Source organism: Balaenoptera acutorostrata, chromosome 14 (genome assembly GCF_949987535.1).
Source record: "Balaenoptera acutorostrata chromosome 14, mBalAcu1.1, whole genome shotgun sequence".
Lineage (NCBI taxonomy): Eukaryota > Metazoa > Chordata > Mammalia > Artiodactyla > Balaenopteridae > Balaenoptera > Balaenoptera acutorostrata.
In genome coordinates this window covers 44,255,061-44,270,828 of record NC_080077.1, presented here as the reverse complement: position 1 = coordinate 44,270,828, position 15,768 = coordinate 44,255,061, and the positions used below count along the sequence as shown (strand labels likewise).

Genomic DNA, 15,768 nt, shown 5'->3' with positions numbered 1-15,768 from the left:
AGGAGAGTAGGCTTTCTGGCGCTCCCACCACTCTCTCAGGCACTCTGGGGACGACCCGGGCACAGCGCGGCTGGGGACAGGTCTCAAGGCCAGGAGTCCTCCGGGCTCCCAGGTTCACGTGCACTGGGGGAGGAGGGGCGGAGGAAAAGGAGAGCGCGAGCGGGGAGCGTAGGTTACCTAGAGGGGAGCGCGGGCCGCGCCCGGTACGCCCACGCCCCCGCGGCCAGCCGCCGCCCCGGAGCGACTTCCTCCTTGGGGGAGGGCGCACGGGGCGGGGCGGGGCGGGAGACGCCCCCTCCGGGCTGGGCCCCGGGCCGCCCCAATGAGATTCGGTGCCGGGCCGCGGCTATGCCCAGTCCCGGCGCCGCGCTCGGCCGCGGAGGAGGCGGCCGGCCGGGGCGGCGGCGGCGCTGCGTGCGCCAAGGGGAAGCCGAGCCTGCCAAGCTGGCGCCCGGCGGGGCCATGGTGGCCGGCGCCCGCGGCGGCTGCGCGCAGGCGGGGGCTGCTCGGCGTGGCCTCCTGGCCCTGCTGCTCGCTGTCTCCGCGCCGCTCTGGCTGCAGGCGGAGGAGCTGGGTGAGTGGAGCGCGTCCGGCGGGCGGCGCACTGGGCCTGGAGGGGACCGCGCGCGGGAGGCGGTCGGGGTCGCAGCCTGCGCCCTGCGGAGTCCGGCTCTCTCTGGCCGATGGCGGCTCGAGTGTAAAATAAGTTAACTGCGTTCCGTTCGCTCCCAAACAAGAGGACCAGCTTGGCGCCTCCCCACTTTCTCTCTCCGCAGCCCCGCTCACTTAGTTTCCAGACTTCCTTCCTGAAGTGACATGGCCCAGGGGTCGCGAGCTGACGACCCCAGGCTTAGGGGAGAGTCCTGTGCGGGGAGGCCCCTCTCAAGCCTCCTTTTAACAGAGCTGCCCGGCATTTGGGCGGCCTGGCCCTCCCGGTCGCCTCGCTTCCCTGCGCGGCTGGAATCGTAGCGTGTGAGTTTGTGGCTTGCACGGATGGTCGGGAAGGGTTTCCCTGAGGTCCCCCTGGGAAGCCGGCAGTCCCACCGCGCCTCCCGTCACGAGTGAGCTGCTTGCGCCCCGACTTGGAACCCTGTGGCTCGGCTCCTTCTTGGGTGTTTGAGCGAGTCGACTCCCGACCAGGCTGATCTTTCTCTGGACCTGGTCCTTGGCTTCAAGTTGGACCTAATTAGCCCACAACCGAGTTTACTGCGGCATAGCCACCAGATGAGAGCAGTGAGCCGTTTTACCAGCTGTAGGCAAATCCTTGTAATTTAGTTCTTTATTGATCGCAAGGGGCAGCTTTCTGCGGATTTTTTCAGTTCTTGTTTCCCTCCTCCCTTACTTTTACCCCTCTACGACTGAGGTTACTTAATGGCAGTGCATCTAGCCAGAATATTTTGACTGCCCCCGTGCCCCCGCCCCGTGTTTTCTAATGAGACAAGAATCAAAACTAAGCCAAATGCTGGCGTTTTTTTCACTGAACCATGTATTCCCAGTCTGAAACATTAATACTCAAGATGTTGGTAGTGGTTCCTAAGTTTGCGTGCATACCGATTTGTTAGGAAAGAAAAAAAAGCTAAAGTTTAGACAAACTGTATCTTGGCACTGTAGCAGAATGCTAGGAATATCGTAAAATATAAATACGTATGCTTTTATTTAAAATGTACGATGTTGATCATGGGTGTTTTAAGCGCTTAAATGTTTCTCAGGTCACTGTTTGAAGAGGCACCTTCAATACTGTACATCTATGAATAGATCCAACAATGTGTCCCTGTACTAATCTGGCCAGAGCTGTCACCCATCTTTCCAAATGAAGTTTTAGATGTTATATGGCATCCAGGCTGTTAACTTTATAGAGCAGTTCTCTGGGAAGACGTGTGATTGCTTAGATTCTTAGAGCTTCAAATTTGAGACTTTACTGCACATGATTGATGGAAGAAGATGTCATGTTTCGGTGAAGCATCCTATATATTTAGGATGTTAAAAGAACCGATCGCAAAAGAAGTAAAACTTAGATTTGGCACATTTACTGAAAAAAATCTACGGACTTGAGTTCTGATACCTCATGAGTGAAGAGGCATAATCAGTGTTTTTTGAGTATTTCTCACATCTGTGGTTTTCCCAATTAGCCCTTGGTCACTTATTTTTCAAGTTTTCATAAATTTAAGCATGCAGAACCATTTTAGGTTTTGATATATGCTACTGGATGTACAGTTGGATGGTGGTCATCTGTGATATTAGTGCTCTCAATGTTTAGAAGGCAAGAGGGTAGCCTTAGCATAGCAGTCTGGTTTTGGTGAGAAGACACCATTTACTACATTTTACCTCCGTTGTCCTTGGAGTCAGCTTAGTCTGCTGCTGCTTGGCTCCCCAGCCTAGTTGATCACCACTCTCTCCAGGAGCTTTATAAAGCCCCAGACCCATACTATGAATCACACCATCCAGTGAGTGGGGCCTGGGAATATGCGATTTTAAAAAGTGCCCACAGGTAATTCTGATTCAAATCAGCGTTGAGATGGTGGAAACATCTGATAATGTTAGGGTTATGGTAAAGTGCTACTGCTGTCTGTGTCATAGACAATTTAATATTAGACTTTTATTCATTGTATTATGTTTCGGGAGGCAAATGTGATACATTAATCTGAATATTGGTAAGCCTAGTCAATGAAATTATTCAAAATTTTAAAGACAGAGTCTGGTGACCCCTGAAGCTATACTAGTTCCTTTTTAAGGCTGCTACTTGCCTGTGTGGTATTTTTGCTCAATTTATTTTTTTTTTTTAAAAGTCCATTCTTCCTGTATTCACAGCCAGCCAGGCCCCAGGCATTAGGGCATGATGAGCAGAATATGGGCTGATTTTAGCTCCTTCTTGTGCCCTGCTCCTCTGGATCCGCTTAACTAAAGTTAGATATTTACACAGATTGTTTCACATGATTTTGACTTTACATAATATCACATGTAAATTGATCATTAGCATTGATTAGATTTGTATAAATCCATAGGCTTGGGCTTAGGTCTTATTTCCTTGATTATAAGTTTTGTGGAATAAAATACCCTTAATTCATGTGAGGAATTTGTGCTAACTAAAAATCCCTGATTCTCTCTTCACCAAAATATTTGGAAATGGATATTAAAAATTTCCTCCTTCTGATTTAAGTATTAGAAGAATAAAAATAAGCAGTTAATCTCTGAGGAAACTTCTAAGCGTAGAATTAGACACAGAAAAATGGATTAAAAAATTCTGCCCACCTCTAACTTTTTACTTTCGGAAGTTCTGTTTTTAAGCCATCACTCCTTTATCTTTGGTTCAACAGGGGACAGCTGATGTCTGATGTTTGGGGTGAGTGGCTTTTTAAAAAGTAGTCACAAGTTTGTTCTGGCACCTTCTGCATCAGTGCTTGCCCTCACCCCAGATTTTCCTTCATCTTGAAGGCCTGCGATTCGGTCAGCCTGGGAGACTGTAAGTTCCTGAGGGCAGCCACTGGGATTGTCTTTATCTTCAGAGCACCTGACCAATAAATGTTTCTTGAGTTGAACTGAACAATCTTTTTGTATTAGGAGATATTTTCAAATTATGTCCTAATTAGTGGAAACTAAGTAATAGAGTCTACCAAAGTTCTTTATAAAGGTACATCTGGTACTTCCACTAACTAACTTTGTTTAGCAAGCCCAGCTCTCTTGGCATGCTTATTTCTATATGTCAGGATGCCTTTTAAATGCAAGTACAGCAGAAAGAAGGGAACATGGCCAGCAGAACAATATGTACCATGTCTTTTGGCTCTATTCGATGTAATTTGTAACACACTCTGAAACATGAAGTTATACCATATACAGTATTACAGGGGGAAAAAAAGTTGTGCTAAAGGATTCATTAAACACATCTAAAGGATGTTATTAAAGCAGGATTTGAACTCTGAATAGTGTCTCAAACTGTACTTATTAACTTTTCATAAGTTGAACCCTTTCACCTTCGGGTACTGGAACAGACTTGATTATCGTATAAAAAACCACAACTTGGAAATAAGCAAGACATTTGACATTTATAAGAAACTATGTTTTTATTTTTAAGATGCAAGGGGAGATTAATTGCAGCGTTTAGTGAAGGTTTTAGTCATGTTAAGGCAGGGGCGGGGTGAGGGCTTGTTAAGGGAAATACTTCCTATGGAGTTTTGCACTTACTGCCATGCGTGTCCTAAAGCATAAATGCAACTCTGTGCCTATTAGAGCGACCAGTTGCTTTGAATTTGTAAGGAGATAATACACGATACCTATTTGGAATTGCATTTAGCACAAAGAACTCAATAAATGCCAGCTCTCTTCCTAATCATTACTGTTTATTACTCTTAACTTGACAAATACGGGGACCCCTTTGTTCTGCCTCCCCAACTGCCTCTCGGACCTCATTCTCTACCACACTCCCCCGCATCCCCAGGCATACTGACTTTCTTGCTCTTTCTCAGTGGTATCAGGGACCCTTCTACCTCAGAGCCTTTGCATGTGCTATTCCCTCTGCCTGGAACAGCCTTGCCCCAAATGTCCACGTGACTCCCTTCTCCTTCGATCTTTGTTCAAATATTGCCTTCACAGGGAGAATGTCCCTAACCACCTGGAACCCTCTCGCCTTCCCCAGAACTCCACATTCCCCCTCCCTGCTTGCAGTTTTCTCTTGGGCATTTACCACCTTCCAACAGAGTCTATAATTTATACTTTTCTTTCTTGTCTGTCTCCCCACTGTGAGAAGTTAAGGTCCATGAGAAGCTATGTGCCTTGACCAGTGGCCAGCACATGATGGGTGCTCAGTAGGGAATGGGTGTCTTCTCCCCCCTCAGTGAGGATGGGGGGAGAAGACAGTGAAAACACAGCTCCTGCCCTGTTATTAAAGACTCAGCGCAGACTCTAGTTGAGAATCACAACCGCAACAAGACAAAGTAATGAAGTTGTATGTCTAGTCCAAGTGTTGTTTGTAAACAAAAAGTCTGAAAATATGGATTTAAAATAGAGGAACTCATTCTGGTATATTCAAAGTCTGGCATTGAAGATGAAAGGAAAAATATTGCCAGACTTTCAGATTCTTTTTCGTTAGACTACAGAGTAATTTTGCCTTTTTGCAACTGAAGAGTCATGTTGATGTCATCTTCCAGATGTTCATTCTCTGCTTTGTATATAAAATTTAAAAAAATATTTGTTTGCCCTGGGGGTGCAGGAATAGGAGAGACTTAACTCATGAGGAAAAACAACCACATGGTGATTTTTAACCCAATGTGGAAATAAATTCTAACTATGACCCCTAGTATGCTGGATCCGGAACCAACTGCCAAACTTGCCTTTCAGTGGGAGTTGAAGAGGATAGGGGTTTTTTTGGGGGGGGGCGGGGAATGGGAAGAAAATAGAAGGAAAGTCTAAGCTTTGCGAGAGCAAAATGAAAGAGAGCTTTTTTATTCACCACCAGCACCGGTTATAGTGCCTGGCTGATAACAGGCTCCAGATAACTATTTCCTGAGTCGGTGCATGAACGCTTGTGGCTGAGGTTTGAGAGAATGAGGTGAAGGGTAGTAGTCACTAAAGTGTTTTAAAACAGAAATTGCATACATGACTATTGTGATGTCTTTAGACACACCGTACATGTATTCAAGAAAATAACTAAATTCAACTCTGAAAAGAGTTGGGAATCTCAGAGACTCCTTTCCAGGTAATACCAGCAAAGCTGCCATTAAGTTAGGTGCTGGCCGTCTTGAGAATAGAGGAGCAGGTGGTCTTTGGTCCCCTAAAATCTGCAGGTGCTTATACATTGAGGGCAGCAGGACCCTGCTTTACCTTGAAGATCCCTTGGGGACAGTGTTTAGGCATTTGTGACATTAACACTGTGTTGAGCCATGTAGTCCTGTATGCCTTGACTGTTTAATGCCATTTCTGTTTAATCTGTTCATCTAGTTTTCATAGACTATCTCCTTGGGTGTTCTAATACCCCATATTTACAGAAATGTCTTTGTCTTTTATTGATATGTGCTTACATATGGTCATTTTAATTTTATATGACTCCATTTCATGACGGAGAGTGTTTAGTGGATGTACCTAGAGGTTGTGTGTAAATGATTTTTATGGAGCACTCTATTCTTGCAAAAAGAAAAAGGGAAAAAAAACTTTATTTCACTGTTATGTCTGACAGAGGTCAGAAGTCCAGTTAAATTCAAAGTGCCAGTACATAAAATTTCCTCCAGGGAAAGTGGTAAACATCTTCGTGGGTCTCACTTAATTTTTAACTGGCTGAGTGGATTTAATTCAGCTTTTTTTAATTGCTTTTCACAAAAGCAGATTGAAATGTGTTTGATTTCAGTCCAAAGGAGGAAACTTTTGAGACTTAATAGCCCATGAGCCCACTGGGACATGAGATCTGTTTATTGAATTGCTCCCACTCCGAGGAGTTTAGAATGGAGGCTGCTTATTGTGAGAATTACATGGACCAAGATTTGCCTTTTTTTCCCCCCTAGTCTAAAATAGAAGATAGCCAACTCTACAGATAAATGGTGCTGTACCTGCTGTTAGTGCTAGCTCAAAAGGGTCTAAAAATCTTTGAGACCCTCTTGCCTTTGGGGTAGGAAATTCTTTTTCCGCCCATCTTTCTTCTTCCTTTTCCTTTTTCATCCTTTTTGCTACAGTTACTGTGCTATATTATTAAGATCTTAACAAACACACTGCTTTTCCCCTGAGGTATTTAAAATATATTGAAGACTTCATGGCATTTCTCCCCTAATATCTAATACTCAAGTCATATTTCCCCAGTTAACCTTAACATGTCTTTTGACTATTGGTTTGTTCAAACAAAGTCCACACATTGCAGTTAGTTATTACGTCTCTTTAAGTCACTTTTGATCTACCACTGATCCCCACCCACATACATTTTACTTTCCTGCAAGGAAGTCAGATTCAATTGTCTGGTGACACAGCTCACATCCTAAATTGACTTACTGCTTCTGAGTGGTGTGTCTTTCTTTTACTTGCACCATCCCCTAACGTATAAACCTGAATTAGACCTACAGGTTTGATTAGATTCAGGCTAACTGTTTTTGGTAAAAGTACCTCAAGGTGCCATGTACTGCTCATTGTATCACAACAAGATGCATATATTATTATTGTTATTATTATTGCCCCCCCATTTCAGTGATGCTGAGAATGATCAGTGACTTCAGGAAGTGACAACTCAATCCATCCTTTATAAAGTTGCCTTTTCCTATATGACCTGGAAGTAGTCTGTGGGATAATAGTCTCTCGCTCACTCAGACTACTCTTCCCCATCAACATTTCACTCAGTGGTTTAAGCATCTATTGATCATTATTGTTTGACCAATCAGATATTTTTTATGTAAATAACATTTTAAAACCTTACCTTCATCTATATTTTTTTATCAGGTGGTTTTTTGTTTTTTGGGGGTTTTTTTTGCATCTAATTGAATTGAATTTAATCCCGACAATTCTGAGAGCTGTTGAGGGAACTGAGATTCAGAGAGATTGAATCATTTGCCCCAGATGCGTTCACTTTATGTGCCTAAAGAGGGGCTCAGGTGCCTGTCCTACAATTCTAAATGCCGTATGATGGTCTTCTGCCCCTCATCTTCAAGGGACGTTCATCCAGGTGAGATCAAGTTCAAGAAAAGAAGCCTTGGAGGAACACAATTTCAGGGGGTTATTTATGCAATAAAGTTTTTTTTTTTTTTAATTTTATAGCTACTTTATTTATTTATTTATTTTATTTTTGGCTGTGTTGGGTCTTCGGTTCGTGCGAGGGCTTTCTCCAGTTGCGGCAAGCGGGGGCCACTCTTCATTGCGGTGCGGGGACCGCTCTTCATCGCGGTGCGCGGGCCTTTCACTATCGCGGCCCCTCCCGTTGCGGGGCACAGGCTCCAGACGCGCAAGCTCAGTAGCTGTGGCTCACGGGCCCAGCTGCTCCGTGGCATGTGGGATCTTACCAGACCAGGGCTCGAACCCGTGTCCCCTGCATTAGCAGGCAGATTCTCAACCACTGCGCCACCAGGGAAGCCCTGCAATAAAGTTTTAAATTAATAGCCTTTGGCTTCTCTTAGAGATGATTACAATTGCTACAGAAATATTAAGACTTTTAAAACTCCCAATTAGTAGCTATTGTGCTTTAATCCACTGTGATACATTTAGCAGTGCAGAATACAGAATGTGCAAAGGCTATACAATTTTCAGGGCCATGCAACGTGATATGAATTTTATGATTTATTTATTTTTCTCTCAACTCTTATGTTTTGTACCTCATTCGATGAATGATAAAATGCCATTTCTTTCCCAACTGAGATTTGCTATTTTCTGGTTAGTTAACATTGATTGCTTTTTCCTTACATGTGGTACGTACACGTATGTTCCCGCAAACCTTCTCATCCTATTTCTTTGTGTATTTTTCATTCTGTGCTCAGATAATTCCTAAATTGACGCTCTTGTCCAGGTGTCAGAAACGTCACTCTGGCTTAAATATAGATCCTGAAATTTATATTTTCTGTCCTGGATGTATAAATGATATCGAGAGTAAAAATGTGTCAGAGAATTGAAAATATAGATGTGTTCCAATTTTAGGAATAGATATTAAAGTAAAACCATACAAAACTGGTATCTCAAGGATTTTTCATTTTTAAGAAAATTCACTGCAAGATCCCTCCTAATAATGAGGGCCCTTTAGTCTCCTGCTACTCAGAGTATGTCTTAAAAAGACTAGCAGAAGAGTCATTACCCAGAGACTTTTGGACATGCAGAAATTTCAGACCCTGCACATTAGCAAGATCCCCGGGTGGTTGCTGTACCCACTGAAGTTTGAGAAGCAGCACTTGAATCTACTGACCCTTCATTTACAGAGCAGCTTTTAGGAGCTGCATTGGTGAGAAGCAAAGAGAACAGCCTTTGTGGGAAGTAAACTAGCCGCCTCTCAGACTATTCCTTTAACAGGCTAGTAAAAAGCACTTACTTAAATGATGAAAAACAGAGAGTGGTGGGATTCCTCATAAGTTTTACAAGAAACCCTGAATTAAATATGGCTATCTTCCTCATGTTAATTTCAAGACCAAAAGAGTAGGACTATAAATAAATAATAGTAATGTGGGTTTTGATGCCGGTTGTGCTGGCATTAAAACCCTGGTAGTGTGATCTTGGGCGGTTTCTGAAATCTCTCTACTCAGCGTCCTCACTTCTGAAATGGGTGACTTCAGCAATTGCCGCCTCAGTGCTTGAGTTTCATGGTCTCTGGAGTCAGACAGGTGAGGTTCAGATGCCAGCTCCGCCACCAGGGCTGATGACTCAGCTTCTCAGAGCCTCAACTTCTTCACACATAGAACAAGGACAATAGGAAGGACATGTGGTAAAGAAAGGGTGCTGTGGGCTTCTTGGGCTGTATTGGAAATGTCCTGTCTTATAAGCTATGGGGTATATACTTGGATGTTTGAGATAGTACTCTTTATACACAGCTATCTGTATGTACGCATGTGTGTGTGAAATGTTTCATAATTTTTAAAAAGGAAACTAATAATACCATCCATCAAATATGATTGTCCTGAAGATTAAATAAGGTAATATAAAGTCCCTTAGAACACTCAGTATCTGTCACCTTTTACAATAAATGGTTGGTTAGTTAGTAAGAGCACTTTCACAATTAATTTTATGATTTTTTCCTGTTCCAATAACTTTTTGGTTCTTATTAATTTAAAAAAAATCTGTCAAAGTGAAAATATCTGTGTATATGAGGGAGCAAGAGAGAAACATTTAAAGTTTTACTTTTTAAAAAAATTTATTGAAGTATAGTTGATTTACAATGTTGTGTTAATTTCTGCTGTACAGCAAAGTGATTCGGTTATACATATATATACATTCTTTTTCATATTCTTTTCCATTATGGTTTATCACAAGATATTGAATATAGTTCCCTGTGCTTTACAGTAGGACCTTGTTGTTTGTCCACAGTTTTAACTTCTGAAACTCAGATGAACTTTGTCTGTACTTGGTAATGTTGGAATTTTTGGACGCCAAGAGAAAAGTCAACATCCAGTTACACATTATGTGAATATTGGTGATATGCATATTTAACATGGAACCAAGGTTAGAAAATACAGCACATTGTAGAGACAGGAAGGATTGCTCGCGTTTATCCTCAGCTTCAGCAGTTGCAACGTAGACATGACATCAACATCCTGACATTATTAATAAAGGTCAGCAGCCACTTTTCTCCAACTTCCGTATCCTGAGCATCTATTCAACAAGGATAACACAGTCATCCTAGACTTGTTTTGCTTTACAAACAAGGGGTTCGTTTTGTTTTGTTTTGTTTTACATTTTTATCTGTGAAATTAGGACACTTCTCTCAAACATCGTGTCCAGTTTGTTGCCAATTCCCCTTGTAACTTAAGCACTTGTAAGTTAATAACAACAGTGGCAAGTCTTGCTTTTGAATATCAGTGACAGGTTACAATTTCAGTGTCCATTTTTTAGAGCTCTAAAGACCGAAATCTACCTCTCCACATCTGATCTTTGATCCCAGAAGCCCCGTTTTGGGATCTCTCTGTGCACCCCCCTTTTGTGAGCCCAGCCCAGGAGTTGGCCAGTGTGTCCCACAAAACACTACTCCCAGGAGATGCCTATTGAGCATGCATCCTCCTTTAAAGCTTCACATGCACTGCAAGGGCTTTGAGATGTCCTGTGGTGAAGAAAAAGGCGGGATTCTGGAAGCTTATTTGCCTCTTTTGGCAACAAGGGTGTGATCTCTTTGAAAGCCTTCTAAGGACTGAGGGATCCAGTGCCTATTTTGAGAGATGCTGAGCTAGCAGTTAGTGGCCCTAGATAAATCTTGGGGAATGAATTCCGGTTAGACTTCTCAGCAGTTTTGAGCACTTAACACACACAGCCTCATTCATCTTTACCACACCCAGTTTTGGGTGGTTGTTTTGAAGATGAGGAACATTGATACAAAATAGGTAACTTCTTAGAATTGAAGAGCCAATGAGTGATGGAATTTGGAAGAAGTCAGCTAATTCAAAGCAATATTCTTGATACTTTAATATGTGTAGTATTTTTAAAATAGAAATATAGTAGTTAAAATGTATTGAATCTCACTGTATGCTAGCCTCTGTGCTCAGTGCTTTACTAGCATTATATTATTTAATGTTCCTGTGAGTTGGGCACTATCATTATCTCTATATTACAGATGATGAATTGACGATTAGAGAGGTAAAGGGACTCACCCAAGCCCACACAGCTCCCAAGGACACAGGAACCCAGTGTCATAACCATTGTGCTCTGTCACCTCCCAAGTATATGGAAATAGTTTATGAAGTTAGAAGCCGACATGTGCGCAACCCTCTTCCGCCACATCCACAGCCCTTTCAGTGATCGTTTTTCCTTTTCATAGACTGGAGAGTGACCAAGAACTATAGAGTTTTCACTGATTTTACTTATAGCACATGAAAGAATAGCATTAAACTAGGTTTTGAGATTTTTATCTCCATTGGGCATAAATGATGCTTTTTAATATGTTAATATTAAAATTATTGATGTCTTTGCACACTGATGGAAATAGTCTCCCATTATGTAGGGACTCTTGGATAGGACCTCTTGAAATGATTTGTTTAATTTTCATGCATTCAAATTGATTTGTTTTAAGTGATTTTTTTAGCTGATAGGAAACACTGTGTTGTAGCATCTATTTTATACACAGTGAGAGTAAGGTTTAAAGAGATTCTAAGTTTTGCAGAACAGTTTTGCAGAACTTGGTCATGTCTTTCTAGTCTATAGCTGTGACTATTATCCATTTTCCTTTCAGGAAAACTAAAGATTTTGAATAATTGAAGTTTTACCGTCATAACTTCTGTTTTACTCTTTTTATTCTCACGTAGAATACAAAGGCTCTCCTGCCCTTGTGCTTCCATTCCTTTCCAGGCAGTGAAAAAGTTAAGCACAACTGGAGAAGAACAACATTTATAAGAGAGGATGGCTGACGGTGAAATTAGTAATAGCTTGGGAAAGCTGTTCGCTTTACCATCAGACAAAGAGCTCTGTAATAATTGCAAGCTCCCTTTTGTGGTTGAAAAGATTGTAGTCATCAAGAGCTCACTTGCTCTCAGAAATGGGAAGAAATTTTCTCACACCCACACATGGGTAATGGTGTATGTGTTGAGACCTGTTGTAACTTGAATATTAGGAAGAGCAAGGATACAACTGTCATGAAATCATGTTTCTAGAAGTGGTTTCACTCGTGATATTTTAGAGCACTATTTTCCAAATTGCAGCTTGTGACCCATTTGTAGGCAGGCAGTTCATCTGGCACAGCCAGCACGCTCTTAACTTAAAAATGAAATGGGATAGAACAGAAAATATCACAGTGCATTACATATAATAAAAAATATTATAACATTAGATTTTTGTTTGTTATTTATGTGGGTGTATGCATGTGTGCTTGCTTAGGTTGTGATGAGAAATCTATATTCTAACTATGGGTCTTCAACAAGTTTGAAGGTTGCTGTCTTGTTCTGTGGACTAGTTAATAATTAATCTTAAAGATATTAATCTTAAAGAATTAATCTTAAACAACTAGTAAAGATACTAGTTGTTTTACTTCAAATAATTTTCCAAGTGCAATTAAGTTAAAAAAATTTTTCAAAGCCTAAATCATTCTTTGTAGTATTGCAGAACTTAGTCCGTATCAGATATATCTTAATTTCACTTTGCTGTTAGTGGAATGTGACTACTTATCAAAGGGAAGTAGTCTTTTAAGGAAGTTATTGTTTTCCTTTCTTAGTGACTGGAATTCGAGTAGACTAAATAAATGGTTGACTCGTGTAGACAAGCATCTGGGGATTTGTTTTAAGCTTATTTAGAAAATACCTTGTATATCCATACTTCCTAAATAGCTGATGTAGAAGTCTGAAAGATAAATGCATATCCATTCATTTCAGGCATTTGGGGGAACAGATAATGAGTCCATTGGACCTGTCACTTTACTCTCAGGAATTACTTGTTAACTTACGTATCTCTCCCCTTGACTGTGATCTCCTTCAAATGGGAACTACATTATCCTAAATTCCGAGCTGTTTGTTGAGTAAGTTTTTAATGCCAGTTTGGGTATGTTGGTTTAGAGACTTCTTCCCGTCTGCGTACCTTAAGACCAATGCTGAAAGTAGCCTTTAATGTTACAAAGCATATTAGCTGGATTTGGTAGTTATAATTATATTATTTTTCTGGTTTATATATAATGTATTCATCCTGTAGAACATTTAGAAAACTAATATAAATAAAATGGAAATCAATTCTAATCCCACACCATAAAAATATAGAGTTTAAACCTTTTTCCCTTCATATCTATATATGTGGTCTATATTCTGTTTTAAAATTAAATCGTTTTCTAAAACATGGCCTTAACGTTTCCTTAATATCAATCTGCACGGAGGTGTCATAGTCTGACTCTTTTCTAATTTAGCTTGTTTCCAAATGCTCAAAATTAAAATGCTTAAATTTGGGGTAGAGATCACTTGGGGAGTTATAAAACATTAATGAGTACTTGCAGCTTTTTCCAAAATCTAAACTTCCTCCATCCAGTTTAATTTCTGTAAGTTGTTTTGAGGAGGTGGTGGGTCAGTCTCACAAACCAGCTATGGCTCCGAGCAAACCCCAGGGTTTAGGCCCATCGTGGACCCTTCAACTGTTCTACAGGGGGAGAAGCTTCCAGTCTGAGGAGAGGAGGAAATGATACACAGTTTAGTCATCATGTGCTTTGGCAATTAAATTACAGTTCAAAGGAAGAAGATGATAAATGCTGCGTGGTAGCCACTTGTGAAGAGTAGACAAGTTCCCTGTGGCCAAGCTTCCTCCATCCCCCTTCTTGCCATGTTCCCCCCTTGATGGTAGGTGGTGACAGTTCAGTGTCCCTGTCACCTCCCACTACTGCATCACTGCGGCTCACTGCCCTTGAGTCCTCCCAACACCACGTGGAGCTTAACTGTAAAACCAAGATTGTATTTTTTTGCCTTCAAGATTGACCTTTATTTCTTTTCATTTTAATTAAAAAAAAACACAAAAAACCTGTGAACCCTCATCATCCAGCTATGGTAACCATCAACATTTCCCCATCTTTTTTACTTATTTTCCTCTCTCCCTTTTTTGCTTAAGTATTTTATGGCAAATCCCAGACCACATGTCGTCATGTCATTTCAGCCCTACATATGTCAGTAGGCATCCCTAAAAGTAAAGACATTTTCTCACATAACCTCAATACCATTATCACACCTAAAAAAGTGAATAATACTCCCCTGATATTATTTAATACCCCAATTATCTTTTTTAAAATTAGCATTGGTATTTATTAGTGTAAATATATTGCATTTGAAAATCCAGCTTTTTTTAAATTGAGGTATAGTTGATTTACAATGTTTCAGGTGTACAGCAAAGTGATTGTTATATATTCTCTTTCAAGTTCTTTTCCATTATAGGTTATTACAAGATATTGAATATAATTCCCTGTGCTATACAGTACGACCTTGTTGTTTATCTGTTTTATATGTAGTACTGTGTATCTGATAATCCCAAACCCCTAATTTATCCCTCCCCCACCACTTTCCCCTTTGTAACCATAAGTTTGTTTTCTATGTTTGTGAGTTTATTTCTGTTTTGTAAATAAGTTCATAGGTATCATTTTTTTAGATTCCACATATAAGTGATACCATATAGTATTTGTCTTTGGCTGACTTACTTCACTTAGTATGATAATCTCTAAGTCCATCCATCGTGCTGCAAATAGCATTATTTAATTATTTTTTATGACTAGTGATATTCCATTATATATATGTGTTTACATACACACACCACATCTTCTTTATCCATTCATGTGTTGATGGACATTTAGGTTGCTTCCATGTCTTGGTTATTGTAAACAGTGCTGCTATGAACATTGGGGTGCACGTGTCTTTTTGAACTAGCATTCTCGTGTTTTCAGGATGTATGCCCAGGACTGGGATTACTGGATCATGTGGTAACTCTGTTTTTAGTTTTTTGAGGAACCTCCATACTCTTCTCCATAGTGGCTGTACCAATTTACATTCCCACCAACAATGTAGGAGGGCTCCCTTTTCTCCACACTGTCTCCAGCATTTATTATTTGTAGACTTTATAATGATGGCCATTCTGACAGGTGTTAGGTGGTACCTCATTGTAGTTTTGATTTGTATTTCTCTAATAATTAGCTAAGTTGAGCATATTTTCATGTGCCTGTTGGCCATCTATATGTCTTCTTTGGAGAAATGTCTATTTAGGTCTTCTGCCCATTTTTTGACTGGACTGTTTTTTGTTTGTTTGTTTGTTTTGATATTGAGCTGTATAAGTTGTTTGTATGTTTTGAAAATTAAACCCTTGTGGGTCACATCATTTGCAAATATTTTCTCCCATTCCGTAGGTTGTCTTTTCATTTTGTTGATGGTCTCCTTTGCTGTGCAAAAGCTTTTAAGTTTAAGTAGGTACCATTTGTTTATTTTTGCCTTTGTTTCCATTACTCTAAGAGATGGATCAAAAAAAAATATTGCTGTGATTTATGTCAAAGAATGTTCTACCTATGTTTTCCTCTAGGAGTGGTCTTGCATTTAGGTCTTTAATCCATTTTGAGTTTATTTTTGTATACAGTGTTAGAGAATGTTCTAATTTCATTCTTTTACATGTAGCTGTCCAGTTTTCCCAGTACCACTTATTGAAGAGACTGTCTTTTCTCCATTGTATATTCCTGCCTCC

The 15,768-nt window shown here is 40.7% G+C and overlaps 1 protein-coding gene across 1 annotated transcript in view; it reads left to right on the top strand.

The window, feature by feature from the left end:
* Positions 1 to 345: 345 nt before the first annotated feature.
* The window catches only part of DCBLD1 (discoidin, CUB and LCCL domain containing 1), a 71,991-nt gene continuing 56,568 nt past the window's right edge, over positions 346 to 15,768 (top strand). Inside the window, exon 1 of the mRNA XM_057528099.1 lies at positions 346 to 574. Within this exon, the coding sequence (XP_057384082.1) occupies positions 349 to 574 (226 nt within the window). The 5' untranslated portion in view covers positions 346 to 348. The remainder of the gene's footprint in view (positions 575 to 15,768) is intronic.